The sequence below is a fragment of the Miscanthus floridulus genome, chromosome 10 (assembly GCF_019320115.1).
Source record: "Miscanthus floridulus cultivar M001 chromosome 10, ASM1932011v1, whole genome shotgun sequence".
In the NCBI taxonomy this organism is placed as follows: Eukaryota; Viridiplantae; Streptophyta; class Magnoliopsida; order Poales; family Poaceae; genus Miscanthus; species Miscanthus floridulus.
This window is the reverse complement of record NC_089589.1, coordinates 91124711-91142515: the sequence shown is the minus strand read 5'-3', so window position 1 is coordinate 91142515 and position 17805 is coordinate 91124711. Positions and strand designations below refer to the sequence as shown.

Here is a 17805-nt window from a genome sequence, read left to right as displayed (position 1 = left end):
ATGAGGGGAAGCCATTTAGATTTGTGACCTTTCGTTAAAATCTTTACCATGCTTGCCCTTGCTACGGCGGCCTTCGTCCGTGCATACTTGGCGGACCTGTGGGCTAGGCCCAGCCACAGTGCCATCAGCTGCTGGGCGGACGCGTGGTGCTGTGCTGTCTGCTGCGTGGACTGCAGAGGTGGGACGGCCCACTTGTCGGTTCCCTCCGGTGCGTTCGACGAGTGTTCACCTCCATTGGACCTTCCCCAACAAAGCCACCTCCTTTCAAGTAACGCCTTGTTTAATTCTAAAAACTTTTTCTAAAAAATACTATAGTATCTATCACATCGAATCTTATGATACGTGTATGGAGCATTAAATATAGATAAAAAAACTAATTACATAGTTTAATTGAAAATCGCGAGACGAACATTTGAAGCCTAATTAGTCCATGATTGAATACTAATTACCAAATAAAAACGAAAATGCTACGCTAAATTCTCAAATTTCGCACAACTAAATCAGACGTATGGCAACCCGGCGCAGCCGCCCATGGCGACGTGAATCCACGAAAGTTGTTCGTACAACCGATTCTACTCCACGACCCGGCACCCCACTCTTTTCCCTCGACTCCACGACCTTGTGATCCCTATTCTACTCCGCGAGATCGATCTGGTTTGCACGGACACATCCGGGCCCTAGCTCCCTCCGTCCTCAGCGTCGTTGCTCCGGCCGCCAGTGAAGACGCCACCGGCCAGGCAAGGTGAGGAGGGCACCCAACGCAGACTCTATATTTCTCTTCGCTTATTCCGATATGGCTTCAACACCTCTCTCCATCTCAGCGTTTCTTTCCGCCGCAGCGTCGACGCCCGCCATCTGTTCGACGTAATGCCTCCGAGTCCGAGGTCAAGGGGCGTTAAGGTCAAGAGGGCGGCACCTCCCAGCGTTGGCCTTCCCAGCTTCGATGCGCTCCCGGATGAGGTCCTTCACCACGTGCTGTCATTCCTCCCAGCGCAGGAGGCTGTGCGGACGTGCGTGCTGGCCCGGCGCTGGCGCCACCTCTGGAAGTCTGCCACGGGCCTGCGCATTTTGTGCGGCGAGGACCATGAAGCGGCATCTGTGACGGATATCAGGGAGTTTGTGGACCATCTACTGCTCCTTCGCGGAGGCTCACCTCTTGACACTTGCGTGCTCGACTTGTGTGGATATGAAGACGAAGACATTCCCCGCATGAAACTCTGGATCCGGCATGTTCTGATGTGCAAAGTCCAGGTGCTAAGCCTTGATATTAGCCGGTTGAACTTTGCTTGGGACCCATGGCTTGAGCTGGGCAATCTGCCTCTCGTCTCGCAAAATCTGAAGAGGCTAACGGTCAAATGGTGACAATTCAATGATAGCTTCCTTGACTTCTCCAGCTGCCCAGCATTGGAAGCTCTTGAGTTCGAAGATTGTGGATTCCATGACTGCCATAGGATTTTGTCACAATCCCTAAAGTTTCTAAGCTTCAATAATTAGTGTGATTTTGGTACGATTTCTCGCACTCATATTTATGCACCGAATCTCATTTCACTGTGGCTTGAAGTTAATTACGGTTGGACTCCTTTGCTTGAGAGAATGCCCTCCTTGGTTGAGGCTGTTGTTAAAATCAATTTTTCTGATGACTCTTATTGTGGGGGTTGTGGGGATGAGGAATGCTATTCTTGTTATCCAGTACATGGTGATACTGTTGACACTGTGGTTCTCCAAGGTTTATCAGAAGCTCAGAGTTTGGTGCTGATGTCTGATATTAGAGCGGTATGCTTACACTTTAGATTAATATAAGTTGATGCCCACTTTGTTTTTTTTTTCACTTTCAAATTAATCATGTGTAATGTGAAGGTTTATTCATCTTTGGAGTGTATATTCAGAAAGGACTTGAAATGTTGCCCCATATTTAGTAACTTGAAGAATCTGTCACTCAATGAATACTGGTGTATGCCTGACTTCAGATGGCTAAGATGGATTCTAGAACATTCACCTATTTTAGAGAAGCTCACTCTTCAACTATTTTGCAAGGTATACATTTTCTAGATATACAATTGCTGTATTTTCAAATTGTTATAGATTACCGATTGATATTGGAAATATCTTTATTCATTTTGTAGGAATCCAAAAGTAAAGTGGAAATGATAGGAAGCCCTGATACAATGGAGAGAACAAATGCAATATCAGAGCATCTTAAAATTGTGGAAGTTAAATGTGAAGTGGTCGATGAAAAAATGCTGAATGTTTTGAAGTTTCTCAGTAAACTTAGCATATGTAAGCTGTAGCACTTTCTATATATTTTTAATTTTGTTGAGAAAGCAAGTAATGAAGAAATTCCTTAGATCATTAATAATTAGTTAATACAATTGAAGAGAGATAGGATCCTTCTACCTTTAATTAGTGGAAAAGAAAAGTAGGAAAAAATGGCTGTGGGGGTCCAAACTATCCTTAGCTGTAATGTGTTAACCTGCTGATTTGTTTTCGAATAGTGATACAAGTGTCTGAATTAAGTGAGTTTGTGAGCTTACTGATTTGTTAGTCATAACAGAAATCTGGATTTACTGCTTAACCCTGCTTAAGAGGTGATACGATATGTTCGTTTCTTGAATGCTTCTCTTTTCTTTTCTTGTCCTTTTTTCATTCCTGGTTGGTCTCCAAGACATTAATTTGATCATAACATTGTTTGAATGTTGTTATTATAAAATTGTACAAGTATGACAGTATGGAAAGTATTATTCAATACAAATCTAGTACTAATAAATTTATGTGGTAAATCTCAGTATTTTTCTGCAAATTGGTGGTAAAGGTTTGGAATTTTGTTGCACAGTCTGATAAATCTGTTTACTTGTGTTCTATATTTATTTGATATATCTTGTTTCCACTGGTTCAACGTTTACAAAAATAGCTTCTCAAAAAGCAAATATGCAAACAATGCTAATTATCCTATGTTTATTTAGCTTCCTTTCTTTACTTGTGGCTTCCAAACCCATATCATTTTCTAAAATTAATAATACTAGCCATCTGATTATTGTTGTTAGTGTGGAAATTACTGTATGCCATTGCTGGAGACTTATGTAATACTACCATTGTCAGAGATAGATTACCTAGTAGCTATTGGCTAATACTATTGTAGGAAGTTTGCAATAAAACTTAGCTTCCACCATCAATGTATAAACCGTCTACAGATAGACTACCACCGAGTACTATTGTAGGAAGTATGTAGTAAAACTTAGCTTTCACCATCAATGTATAAAGTAATATATAGTGTGGCTATGTAGAAATTTTGCGCTAAAATATTCATTTTAAAAGTGGCGGCCAAATGTATTGTTGAAGAGACAAAGACACCCTTGTCCAGCATGGCATATGCTCTTGATTGGACCGGACCATTGGGGTAATTAGTATGTTTTCATTTTTAAGTATAGGATGTGGCTACCTTTAGAATAATTAGATATTCTACAATTTGGGCAAGAATTCTTTTGTAATTAGATATTCTACAGTATAGGATGTGTGTCAGGTTTCTTTGTCATATTTTTCTCATTTCTCACACTCTGCAAACTATTCTACTTTCAGGTTGGTTCAGGTTTCAGTTTTGAGGAATAGAAAGTGAGAAATGCAGGTTGCGATTTGTAGGGATTGAACCAACAGGGTAGCATGAACACCCTCACTTCTAGCCACCCAAGCCAAGCCTCGGTCCTCGTGGTTAGAAAGTTTGTACTGAGCTGTATCAGGGAAAGCACATGGCTAGCAAGGATAATGTCTTTTTGTATATGTGATTCCTTTGAACTTTACTTGTAGAACAACTTGAGATATCGTAGATGGGTGTTTTCCTTATCTAGCTAGGCCTGGCTTAACATGCTATGTTGTATTTTGCAGCCATCTTGTACCATAGGGCTTGTTTAGCATCTATTCTTGAAGGTTTGCCGCTAATATCATAACACTCTTGTTCCTTTTGCCATATATTGTTTCAGATTGTGTTTTTTTTTCCTTTGTGCATAATGCCGTGTTTCAATTCAATAGCCATTCTCCTGCCTGGCTTTCCGCCAAAAATGAGAAAAAAAGCAAAGAGAGAACTTGAACTCTTATTTCCATGCCTGTAGGTTATAATTCGAACTAGGCCATGTTATTCAGATGCATGTAACTGATGTTTTTTATGTGTTTCCTGTTCATTCGATCACTGATTCAGCTGGAACCTTTTGGTGACTAGGAGATTGTAATTTCTTGGCCCAAGTTTTCGTGTCTGTTAGCAAAATTTTCTGCATACTTAAAGTTAATATATGATGTGTTAGCAAATATAATGTTGCCTCTCTTGAATTGGAACAGGGCTAAACTATACGACATGTTTATGTTAGCAACGTGGTGACTCCAGGACGTAATATGAGAATAGAGCAGAACAGCTTCTGAACAGTGAACACCAATACAAGCATGGAGTGTTTCTTGAATGCTTCTCTTTTCTTTACTTGTCGTTTTTTCATTCCTGGTTGTTCTCCAAGACATTATTTGATCATTACATTGTTTGGATGTTGTTATTATAAAATTCTACAAGTATGAAAGTATGAAAAGTATTATTCAATACAAATCTACTAATTAATTTATGTGGTAAATCTCAATATTTTTCTGCAAATTGGTTGTACAGGTTTGGAATTTTGTTGCACAGTCTGATAAATCTGTTTACTTGTGTTCAATATTTATCTGATATTGTCAGTCTTTTATGGGAGGGGCTGGTTAGGGGCGGCTAGGGCAGGGAGGGAGGCGGCGAGGGGGTTGGTTGGCAGCGGCGGCTAGCCGCGCCGGCTACTGCTGGTGGGGGCGGTGGCGTCGGCTCGGGCAGGGTGACGGGGGCGGCGGCGCTGGAGAGCTAGATTGTGAGGGAGGTTTGTTTAAAGAGCAATGCTCTATTCCCTTCTTGAAATAAAATAGTTACAATACCCCTATATTTATAGTCCCTTGGATGGCTTCTAAGTCAAGGCCTCCGCCGTGGATCATATCCCGTAGTGGGTAGAATCGTACATGCGTCTTGTCGGGCCATATCTAGACGGTGGGCACCGTACCTGGCCGTCACCGTTGGGCGGTGTTGTCTTGTCCGTGCTGCATGGCGCAGTGATGGCGTTTGATCGGAACGAGGTGACCGATATCCCCTTGGTCCTTGCGGGGTCAGTGCGGCGTGCTCACTCCTGTCAGAGCAGGCACGCTTGGCTGGGTCCGATCTCTCCTCGTTCCTCCCAGGGGTTAGGATGGTGGAGAGGTCGTGAGTTTCTTGAGTGTCGTGCGACTAAGTCTGACGAAGGGGTTAGCGCTTGGCCTGGTTTTCTTGGATCAGCTAGGCCTCGGTTGTTCGGGCCCTTGCTGGCTGACGTATCGTGGGCCGCATGAGACACCCGGGATCATAACCCCGACAGTAGCCCCCGAGCGTTTTTGTGATCACGAAGTGATCGTGAAAGCGCTGAGATGCGTGTTCGTTGAGTGCGGGTTCATAGTCGTGGCCTGTCCGAGCTTCGTTGCTTGACCCCTTGCGGGCTGGTGCGTTCAATGCGGTAGGTGGCCTTTTGTTCCGCCCCGTCAGGATGTCCTGACGATGTGGTACGTGACTGTTGAGCCCTGCCGTGTTAGTGTGCTACGTATCGGGGTTCGTGACCTAGGCGGGGCCGAGTGGTCTCGTCGACACTGTACCGACGCTGCCCTTGGGAGGGTCTCGATTTCCCCGACCTCACGTGGGCATCTGACATTGGTTGTGACCTCCCGTGGTTTGCCACACGGTGCGGGGACCTCAGGCTGTTCAGTCCGTCTTCAGTCCTATAAATAGAGGCTTTCCTACCGTTTGAACCGCTCATGGCCGTGACTGCAAACTATTCCTTGCCTTTGTGAATGGCTAGATGCTGAGGTAGTGAGAAAATGGTAGAGAAAAGTTCAAGGAGGACCGTGCGGTTCCCTTATACATCCTAGTCGGGGTCGTCAATGGTGGCTGAAGCCAGTGTCGTCTATTCCAGCAGCTGGTGCTAGAAGGGGACTTGCAAGCGGTGGATGATATGTTCGTGGTGCGCACGCACTATGGGGATTAGGCAATCCTATCTTGGGTGAGATGGGATTCACCTGACTCCAAAGCTCTCTGCATGTGCCCCGTTCGTGCTTGTGAAAGACCATGGTTCCCGTTCAGGCGTTCTTGAGCTGGTACAACCTCCGTGCCTCCTCCTGTGCTCCTGTGCCCCGGGAGCCATGTTGCTATAGGAAGGCTGGCGTGACTTTGTGACTTTCTTCGCCTTTCCTTCCGTGGTAGTAGCGGGGTTTCCTAGGGCTTACTGGAGATGTCACTGTTGTGGTGATTCCAGATTTGTACCTTTGTACGCGGCTTGGCTGCGCCTGTTTCCGAAGTTCAGAAGGAGAGACCCCTTTCTTTGTGTCTGCTTGCTTTGAGGTTGCCACGAGCTCCTAGGTCCCATGGCCAGGGTCAGGCTTGTAGGCCCCAGGTCGTGGTTTGGGGCCAGATGTCGCTTCTCGTCGTAGGAGAGTCGACCCTGTTGAGCGTTTTCCCTGCGACGATCCCTCAAGCTTGTTTCTTTGGGGCCTCTCGGTGGCGCTGAGTCGTTGTCGCTTACCCCGGTAACGGCATGGTCCAAGATGCCCTCGTCTGTCGAGGGTTACAGTGTGGGTTTTAAAGCATCTCTTGCCATGCGTGACCAGGGTGCAGTCCACATAAATATAAGCACCTTCCTTGCAGAGATACTTTCATGAGTCTTTTAGTCGCTGGTCTGGTTAATCTCTTGCAATGGGGCTGCCAACCTCCACTGGTTCGCGATCGAGATTCCAAGACGACAGTGGGTCGATGACTCGAGGCGTGGGGAGGAGACGATCGTGGCTTGGCCACGACCCTTATCGGGGTCGCATGGGACCTACTCCTTTTTCCTTGGTGTCCTCTTCGACCTAGAGAGGTCGTGATGCCTGGCTACAGGCACCATCGGTTTCACCCCACGCGGGGAGAGGGTTGTCCACCGTAACCACGTGGTCGGAGCGGTGCGCCTTGTCGAGGTCAATGGGTAATTCGAGTGGGACCCGATATCCTCCCCAATCGACATGGAGTTCGGCTGTGCCTCGTCGAGAGACGTCCCATAAATCGTTGGCCGTCAAGCTCGTCGGTCCCCAACCGCCTCTGCAGTGGTGAAAGGGCAAGATGCCTCTCCCCTAGAGGGGGTCAATCTGGGCGACTTCAAAGCCAATGACTCGAACACAGGAGGAGATGGTCGTGAGGTTCTGCACCCCCAATTACAGCCATAGGGGCCCATCTTGTCCTGCCCCTACCTCTTTTGTGGCCTCGAACCCATCTAAGGGCCAGCCCAAGAGTGGGTTTCCTAAGCACGACTCGGGGTCGTGGTTGCGGTGAGTTGCTCTGCGCGTGGACTTAGGGGCTCGCTGCCTCCTCGGTCGCGATGCGACTTAATGGCGCTCGTCCACGTGTGAACGCATGATGCGCCGCATCGTGCAGTTGCAGCGGTGCGACAGCCCGCTTGCTGAGGGTCCGTAGGTCCGTGGGGCTCGTCCCATGGTAGATTCCACGAGGTGCGGTTCGCAGTTCTAGATGCCACCACATATATGACCCCTTCGGCTCGAGTTCCCTTACCTTGTTCTTGCCTTCCATTGCTACGTGCTGTAGTTGAGAGAGGGGTAGAAGGGAATCGAACTCAAGAGATTTACCTAGGTGGTACGCAGTCGCCAGTAGTCGCTCGGCACCGTCTCCTTCTGCTGCTACTTCTTCCTTTGCCCTCGCTTTGCACCTTGCCTGCGTTAGGGATGAGTGAATGGGTACCTTCGACGGTGATGGAGGTGAGGTTGTTGTGGCTCATCGATGATGGCCTCCTCTCGCCAAAGGAAGTCGCTAGGTGGAGGGCCGTCGTCGGCGAGGTGCTCCCCAACCCGCGACCTAGGGAGACGGTGTCCTTCACCGATTTCCATGAGCACAAGTTTGGGATTCCGGCGTCAGATTTTCTTCGGGGATTTCTCTAGGAACATGGCATCAAGATGTAGCATCTTCCCCCCAACGGCGTGCTACAGTTGGTGGGCTTCGTGGTCGTCTATGAGGCCTTCCTTGGGATAGAACCCAACAAAGATCTGTTCTGACGGCTCTTCGAAATCAAGAGTCAGTGAGTGCTAGGATCCGTCGGTGGAGCATTGGCCCCCGTGGGTGGGATGAACATCCAGATGCGCTCTTGGGGTGTCTGTTGATGGTAGTTAACAACTAATATAAACCATCAATTAAACATGTATAAGGGCATAAATATAATCACCAATGAAGGTTTAGGGTTTAAACTAATAAATTCCACAAGTTTTGGTGAATCTATGTTTCCAACAGGGTTTAATCAGAAAACTACAAAGGAGGACCTAATCGTCAAAGAAAAATATGGAGTTCTGCCACGGTACCAACGTGGGAAGACTCTAGAAGGGTCCAGAAGCCATGTCACCGAAGCGGAGGGCCACCCCCTAACAGGTGGGGCCACATGGCCTCTTGGTGGGGCTGCCCGACCCCTATGGGCCCCACCTGTTAGCCAGCTTCGTATGTTGGTCTCTCACCACCTTTGAGGATGCATCTAGACCGTTGCTTAAGTCGGTTTGATCCAAGGGCTCATGTTGGACCCTCAGGGCTATATAATCTAGCCCTTGCCTCTCTTCCCAGGCATGACCCTAGTCATCAAGTCATTTGAGAAGACAGAAACCCTAATCTCCTCAGAGCTCCTCCTCCTCCATAGCATAGCTAGTTAGGATAGATCTAGAGGGAGGCAAGTAGGACTTCGCTTGGATTCCCGATCTTGTCAAGAGCGTGGTTCGGTATAAACTTTGTACCCCTCTCTCTTGTTTCTCCATTATTTTTATATGCTAGTTACAATTGTTATGACAATCTCAGTGTTCATCTTATTCATGTTCTTCATTATGATGTTCAACGTCTACTTTGATTATATATTTAGTATAGCTAGTTTATCATTGTGTTTATGCATAAGTTCGTATAGCGCTCACTCTGATGTACATAGGGGTGGGTGGTCGACATTGTGTAAGCGTGGTGCTTATACATTGTTTACCTATGGATACACCCTATATTCTGGGTCATGTGGTAGATCAGCGGATGTGACACTCCCGTTGAGTCCTTTGTAGTCCACTCCCCGAATATAGGTGCAAGTAGGGTCTGATTACGAAGGTAGAATGAGCTCTGCCCTCAATCTTCCTTAGTAATATCCCTTAGGTGTAGATATGATGATGATCTTAGCCATGATTACTAGGTGTAATTGCACTAATCAAATGTATGCTTTGACTTGTAATTAAGAATGACTTAGGAATTATTCCTCTAATATTCTACCTGACCATGCTAATGCTATAGAAAGGAGTGCTCTGAGTGATTTATTATTCTCATTACTTATTATATACATATCTTATCCTATGACTTACTCCTATTGTGAGTAGAATATTGGCTATGGTTTATTTCTCCTTCAATAGTATAAGTTATCAATACATATCCATGCTAGACCTTCCCAGTGGTAAAAATATAAATAACGATACCTGGAATACTCTCGGGTAAAATGCTACAATGGTATATTATCTGTGCGCTTGCGGATACTTTTGGTTCATAGATTTATATATATTCTCTCTAGTCACATAATTAATAAAGAACTGCTTAGTGTTATTCTAGTAGTAATACTATGTAGTACCAACAAATATCTCTGCATCAACACTAGGGATGACAACCTAGTAAAGTTAGGGATATAGGTTTATGATAGGTGGCTAAGTACTTCAAACAAGTGACACGTTAATAAACACCAACAAGCATTTTTGGCGCCATTGCCGGGGAAGGTAACTAGCAAAGGAAGTATTGATAAACTTATACTTATTGATGGGATCGAGATAACCATTGACCTCTGCTCAAACAGGCTTACCCTTGTTTGTCTACTTGTGTATCTTATGCAGGGTAATGTATGACCGGTTTTGACCGTCCGACAAACTACGTTGAAGATCCAGAAGCATTAATCAGGAAGACCAGAGCTAAGCTCAAGAAAGTCTCAGCATTAAAGTCAGAAGACAACCATATAAGGCGAAGCTTAACACTAGAATTTGAAGCCATGGCTAATAGGACTCTCCGTGAATTCTCTACTCCAACTACGGCCAACATCCTGTACTAGACCGATAGTCAATGTCAGAGATAATGGATTCGAGCTTAAGCCAGCTCTCATCAATATGGTGCAAGCAAACCAGTTTTGTGGAAAGGCACATGAAGATGCGAGTGCACATCTCCAACATTCCTGGAGATCTGCAGCACCTTCACCATCAAAGGAGTAACCCAGGATGCCATACTACTTCGCCTCTTCCCATTCTCACTTTTGGGAAAGGCAAAGCAATGGTTCTACGCCAATAAAGATAGAAACACTACTATGGGATAACTGCTCCACTGCCTTTCTAGCAAAGTTCTTTTCCCACTAGGCAAGACCAATGCTCTGCGTGGGAGAATTTCAAGCTTTTCAGCAACAACATGATGAATCTATCCCTGAGGCATGGGAATGCTTTCAAGATTATATTAGGAATGTCCTCATCATAGGATGGAGAATTGGCTACTCATACAGACGTTCTATCACCGGTTGACCAATAGTACCCGTGAGACTATGGATGCTGCTGCTGGAGGTGCATTCTTGTCACTTACACTTTCCAGCTGCGACCACTCTTGTGGAGAAGATGGCCTCCAACCAAGGCTAGAATGAAGAACGATGCTCAAACTCACAAAAGGGTGGAGGTATACATCAACTCAAGGAAGTAGACATGCTTGTCTGCCAAGATGGATCTGATGATGAAGAAGCTTGAAGATCGAGCCAATGAGAAGCAAGAAGTCATGCACATTCATGATTCATGCATGACATGTGAAGTGTGTGGAAGCACTGGGCATTCAGGGAATAACTGTCCTGAGACCCATGAGGATGTGAATTTTGTCAACAACAACAATTACTCTCATCCTCAGTAGAATCAAGGATGGAATCAGCAACAAAGGCCAAACTACCAAGGTAATTATCAAGGTAACTATCAAGGTAATAATTTTAATAATTTCAATCAACCACCCTTGAGAGAATTAATTGCTGGCCAATCCAAACTTATGGAGGGATTATCTAGAAAGGTAGCTTCCAATGATAAAATTCTAGAAAACATAAATAATAGAATGGATAGCTTTGCTTCTGCCATTAAGAACCAGCATAGCTTTAATAAAATGATAGAATCACAAATAGCTCAGCTAGCGGCTGCTGTTCCTCTGTCCAATAAAGGTAAGATTCTAGGGCAACCGGAAGATCTAGAAACTGCAAATCTTGTCGATATTCATAATGCAGCTTACTACTACATAGGAGCCATCGACGGGAAGGTGGATAGATTATACCTTGCCTGAGAAGGAAGAGCTGATCTAGGTAGACCTATCATCCCCATCGCCATTGGACCTCACATCTTCCAGGAAGCTATCTAGTGACTTCAGAGCAAGTGTCAACATCATGCCTAAGGTAATCTATGATCGAATTGATGGAGATGCTTTGTTGTACATAAATATGCATTTGCAGCTTATAGATCAGTCACTCTGTTACCCCAAGGGAGTTCTTGAAGATGCCATTATTCGAGTGGGACAATCATATGTTCCCATAGACTTTGTGGTTTTGGAAACAGATGGAGATGTAAGGTCACCCATTATTTTGGGCCGACCTTTCCTAAGCACCGCTAAAAGCCATCATCTACGCAGACAGTGCCAAGATCTATTCATGATCAAGGATAGAAAGGAGAAGTTTTCTTTCAAGAATCGCATCTTGCAATCTCCTAGTCATCCACAAAAGGCATACCTGCCCGAAGAGACAACAGTGACCAAAGAAGAAGAACAACAGGAGAAGAAGGAAGAACAAAGCCTAGGCAACCACATGAAGAGACAGTCAATATGATCAACACACTCAGATCTAGAGTATGACCACCTCCTCGCTTCACCATTCCTTGCCAAGAAGGATGATCTAGGCGTACCAACTATCGAGTGTACCATTGGGCAAAGAATATTCCACAAGACCTTCTGCCGACATTGGATCAGGGGTCAACATAATGTCCAAGGTAACGTATGAATATTTCATTCGGTGATGAACCTTTGTTCCCTACATATATGCAATTACAGATGGCGGACCAATCAATCCAATTCCCAAAGGGGATAGCAAAAGATATTATGGTAAGAATACATGATCACTATGCCCCTGTCCGACTTCATGGTTCTAGACATGGGTGAAGAAGAAGATGATACACCCATCATTCTTGGAAGACCATTTCTCAACACCACCAACGTGATCATCTACGTCGGATCTAGACAAGTCCACTTCTAATTCCCTAGAGAAAAGGTACGCTGTTATTTTAATAGTTACACTACTTATGAGCAGCCAAAGAAGTCCCGCTCCAGGAGGAGACGTCGATCATCGCAAAACCAGAAGAATCAATCTCCAAAGAATGAATGGGAGGAATATAAGGAACCTGAAGGAGTTATAAAAGATGAACCCGCTCTGCCAAAGTCAAGTCCACAGACCAAGCAGGTGTAGAAGGAGAATGTAATATCATCACTAGAGTCACAAGAGGCGCAATCATCAGAGTCTCCATCGCCGGGACCGGATGATGCACCCAAAAAGTAAAGGACCCTTCTCCAGCCAAGTCCTGTCGGAGGACTTAAAAATCTGAACCCTGGCCGTGAGGTAACATCGGTAGTTATCCATATTTACTTTTAGCATTGCATGAATTATTTTTCACTTTAGCATATTTACTTTTCTGCATTAGCATTGCATTTAGAAAAGAAAAATAAAAAGTTTCATTATTGCATTATACCATTGCATCATAAAGCCTAAAGCTCCATGTGAATAAATCTATAGTGTGTAAAAGCCCATAGGAATATTCACTGTGGTGGCATAAAATAAAATAAACATGCATACATACTTCTTTCTGCATTATATAAATAAGAAAATCCAAAAATATATTAATAGACATCTTGCTAGAACTTTGTCAATTAGGAAATCTGTCTAACCTCCAAGGACAACAAATCTCTGAATGGCTAACCGCTAACCCCTTATCTTAATCCGTGCCATGAGTTTTGGTGTTCTTGTTGGAGTATTTTGTCGGATGATCAAGAGTAAAGCCATCCATCCGAAGTACATTTTCCCGAGCCGCTGCTACACCCGCTACATGAGGAAAACAACTTCTGGAAGGATGAGAGAGATTTTAAGAAAGACCACGACAACATCCAGCTTGGGGGAGGAGCATCCCCCATGTATCTAGCTAAGTATTTCTTTCCCTTTTCGATTTTACTATCTTTGAGTTTTCTATATATTTGCTAAAGTCATAAAAAGATGCATAACAAACAAAAACAAAATAAAAGTTTATCTTAGCTATATATATATAATAGTAAGGTGTGATCTTAAAAATGAAAAATAAAATAAAAGTGTGTGTCTAGTTTTCTGTTTTTAAGAGTTAAATAAAAGGACTCTAAGGATAATCTCTTGCAATGGAAATGATGACTAGTTGCTCTATCGTGATTCCTTTCAAGTACCTAGTTTTCAGCCTTGAATTCTCCCTAGTTTTGGATATGACTGTTTTGATATAAGAATTTACTCTAAACTTGAAACTCATGGGTAGCATATGCTTGATCTAAGTCTAGGTAATTGACGGATATGATATGAGAAGGTCTGAGCTGTTGTTTATCTTGTTCCTAGTGATACTAAGTTCTGGAGATTTATCTTTTGAAAAATATGAAAATCCTACATGATGAGTTCCTTGTATGACAAAGCTTGAATTCCTACCAGAGCCATATATGATATTTAGATTAGAAAAACTTTCACTCATATATGCTGCTTGTTTTGCATTGAGTTTAGTCAAGCTTTGTTGATGCCTTATGAGATGTTTGTCATGCTCTTAAAATCAGGATCACATACACACCACCTAAATATGCACTACTCCTACATTGGGGGTAGCCGCAACAACATGCCATTCCATCTAGATCCACCTAAAAATATTTCACTTCTACACTAGGAGTAAACACCAAAAATATTCTTCATAGATATCCACCAAATAAATGCTCTAGATTCTTCTTGCTATCTCTCAAAAGTTTTTATTGCAGAAAAGAAACATGAGGCTATGCAAAAGTTATTCATAAAAAAAAGAGATGAAAAAATAGAAAAGTGTCCAAGATATTGAAAACAATGGGTACTCAGATGCCTGCCTGAAAAAAAAGAGAAAAAGAAAAAAGAAAAAAAGAAAAGGTGAATAAGATAGCCCATGTTTTCTTGCAAAGTTGCTTTCAAGTTTCAAAAGAGAGATATGTTTTCAAGGAGCAAAGTAGAATTAGTCTAGCCACCATATATATCCACCATATACATCCATACACATGCACATCTTGATTTGATTGTATGACTCAACTCTCTTTGGATTCGAGGTTTGACTTTACAATATATGTATTGCAAGTATGCTCTTTTATGCTTTCTCCACTCCTATGAGCTCCACATAAGCCTTAGATGTAGGAAGAGAAAGGCATAACACCACTATTGTCTTGGTGAGGATCCATAAATACCACATATATTGAGAGACTTGAGAGTGTCATACAATAGGAAGCTCTGAGTTTTATTTTGAAAATCTATAAAAACTCTAGAGTAATGGTTGAGCAAAGAACTTGAGACATAGTGCTTGACTTGATCGTTCTGTCTTTCAATTGCTCAAGACCTAAGTGAAGGCTGAGAAGCCCCATGGTTGAAGGTAATATGGGTAAGTTTGAAAGTCAGATCGGTTTATTCTAATCCGGAGGAGAATTCTTGTTTGAACGCATGTGTACTTTTGAGGAGTTGCTTCAATGTTTTCAAAATCCTTAAACTCCAGATTTAGTTACTAAGTTTAGTTTTGCTAAGGGACTAGCAAAAGGTAAGCTTGAGGGAGTTGTTGACAGTAGTTAACAACCAATTTAAACCGTCAATTAAACATGCATAAGGGCATAAATGTAATCACCAATGAAGGTTTAGTGGTTTAAACTAATAAATTAAACAAGTTTTGGTGAATCTATGTTTCTAGCGGGGTTTAATTAGAAAACTGCCAAGGAGGATCTAATCGTCAAGGAAAATATGGAGTTCCGCCGTGGTACCTACGTGGGAAGACTCTAGAAGGGTCCAGAAGCCACGTCACCAAAGTGAAGGGCCACCCCCCGAGAAGTGGGGCCGCCTGACCCCTATGGGGCCCGTCTGTCAGCCAGCTTCGTATGTCGATCTCCCACCGCCTTTGAGGATGCATCTAGACCATTGCTTAAGTTGGTTTGATCCAAGGGCTCATGTTGGACCCTCAGGGCTATATAATCTAGCCCCCTGCCTCTCTCCCCAGGCATGACCCTAGTCATCAAGTCATTTGAGAAGACAGAAACCCTAATCTCCTCAGAGCTCCTCCTCCTCCATAGCATAGCTAGTTAGGATAGATCTAGAGGGAGGCAAGCAGGACTTCGCTTGGATTCCTGATCTTGTCAAGAGCGTGGTTCGGTATAAACTTTGTACCCCTCTCTCTCTTGTTTCTCCATTATTTTTATATGCTAGTTACAATTGTTATGACAATCTCAGTGTTCATCTTATTCATGTTCTTCATTATGATGTTCAACGTCTACTTTGATTATATACTTAGTATAGCTAGTTTATCATTGTGTTTATGCATAAGTTCGTATAGCGCTCACTCTGATGTACACGGGGTGGGTGGTTGACATTGTGTAAGCGTGGTGCTTATACATTGTTTACCTACGGATACACCCTATATTCTGGGTCATGTGGTAGATCACGGATGTGACACTCCAGTTGAGTCCTTTGTAGTCCACTCCCCAAATATAGGTGCAAGTAGGGTCCGATTATGAAGGTAGAACGAGCTCTGCCCTCAATCTTCCTTAGTAATATCCCTTAGGTGTAGATATGATGATGATCTTAGCCATGAGTACTAGGTGTAATTGCACTAATCAAATGTATGCTTTGACTTGTAATTAAGAATGACTTAGGAATTATTCCTCTAATATTCTACATGACCATGCTAATGCTATAGTAAGGAGTGCTCTGAGTGATTTATCATTATGATTACTTATTATATACATATCTTATCCTATGACTTACTCCTATTGTGAGTAGAATATTGGCTATGGTTTATTTCTCCTTCAATAGTATAAGTTATCAATACATATCCATGCTAGACCTTCCAAGTGGTAAAAATATAAATAACGATACCTGGAATACTCTTGGGTAAAATGCTACAATGGTATATTATCTGTGCGCTTGCGGATACTTTTGGTTCATAGATTTATATATATTCTCTCTAGTCACATAATTAATAAAGAATTGCTTAGTGTTATTCTAGTAGTAATACTATGTAGTACCAACAAATATCTCTGCATCAACACTAGGGATGAAAACCTAGTAAAGTTAGGGATACAGGTTTATGGTAGGTGGCTAAGTACTTCAAACAAGTGACACATTAATAAACACCAACAAGCATTTTTGGTGCCATTGCCGGGGAAGGTAACTAGCAAATGAAGTATTGATAAAATTATACTTATTGATGGGATCGAGATAACCATTGACCTTTGCTCAAATAGGCTTACCCTTGTTTGTCTACTTGTGTATCTTATGCAAGGTAATGTATGACCGGTTTTGACCTTCCGACAAACTACGCTGAAGATCCAGAAGCATTAATCAGGAAGACTAGAGCTAAGCTCAAGAAAGTCTCAGCGTTAAAGTCGGAAGACAACCATATAAGGCGAAGCTTAACACCAGAATTTGAAGACATGGCTAACAGGACTCTCCATGAATTCTCTACTCCAACTACGGCCAACATCCATACTGGACCGACAGTCAATGTCGGAGATAATGGATTCGAGCTTAAACCAGCTCCCATCAATATGGTGCAAGCAAACCAGTTTTGTGGAAAGGCACATGAAGATGTGAGTGCACATCTCCAACACTTCCTGGAGATCTGCAGCACCTTCACCATCAAAGGAGTAACCCAGGAAGCCATACTACTTCATCTCTTCCCATTTTCACTTTTGGGAAAGGCAAAGCAATGGTTCTACACCAATAAAGATAGAAACACTACATGGGATAACTGCTCCACTGCCTTTCTAGCAAAGTTCTTTCCCACTGACAAGACCAATGCTCTGCATGGGAGAATTTCAAGCTTTTAGTAACAACATGATGAATCTATCCCTGAGGCATGGGAACGCTTTCAAGATTATATTGCGGAATGTCCTCATCACGGGATGGAGAATTGGCTACTCATGTAGAGGTATGACGCTTACGGGAGGAGCTAGAGACCTCCCAAAAGGTGCAAGCGGAGCTTCGCGAGGGTCTAGTCAACGCCATCAGAGGGGTCGACTCGACTTAGGAGCGGCTCATGGAACAGGAGGTGCGAGCTCGATCTTAGATCGGTTTGCTAACAACCCAGGTGGCCAGCCTCAAGGCGGCAATGGCCACTCAAGAGGTGGAATGCACCGTGGCAGATGCTGCTCAGGATGAGTCCGAGCAGGGTCGTCAGCACCTCAAAGCTGAGTGCCAAAGCCTTCATTCCACTTGCACCAGTGAGTTCTTCTTTGTCCATGCTATGTCTTAGCTCGATGCCTGTGCCTGATTGTGGATCGACCGCTTGCTTAGGGTAGCGTGCGGGAGCGCTCTTAGACCTGGTGGCGAGGATGACCACGGAACAGAGGGCACATGAGGCGGCTACCAAGTTGGTGGCATTGACCAGCTCTGGACGGGCTATGTGTGACGTTGTGCTCAGCGCCGGCCA

General features: G+C 43.8%; 1 protein-coding gene and 2 non-coding genes across 4 annotated transcripts; 1 reads left to right on the top strand and 2 right to left on the bottom strand.

Moving 5' to 3' along the window:
- Positions 1-1358: 1358 nt before the first annotated feature.
- LOC136485083 (uncharacterized) lies at positions 1359-3946 on the top strand. 2 transcript variants are annotated; one of them, XM_066482029.1, is made up of 4 exons: positions 1359-1773; positions 1876-2034; positions 2124-2277; positions 3574-3946. In XM_066482029.1, exons 1-4 carry the CDS (start codon positions 1594-1596, stop codon positions 3594-3596), a joined length of 516 nt encoding a protein of 171 aa, XP_066338126.1. In that variant the 5' UTR covers positions 1359-1593; the 3' UTR covers positions 3597-3946. The 2 variants fall into 2 exon arrangements, with proteins under 2 accessions (XP_066338126.1, XP_066338125.1); XM_066482028.1 differs by having other exon boundaries at positions 1858-2034.
- Positions 3947-10463: 6517 nt separating this feature from the next.
- On the bottom strand, positions 10464-10570 carry LOC136490404 (small nucleolar RNA R71). Its single transcript, XR_010767697.1, has one exon. It is a non-coding gene; the product is annotated as a small nucleolar RNA R71 (small nucleolar RNA).
- Positions 10571-17171: 6601 nt separating this feature from the next.
- On the bottom strand, positions 17172-17280 carry LOC136490295 (small nucleolar RNA R71). The gene has a single exon (XR_010767586.1). It is a non-coding gene; the product is annotated as a small nucleolar RNA R71 (small nucleolar RNA).
- Positions 17281-17805: the final 525 nt, after the last annotated feature.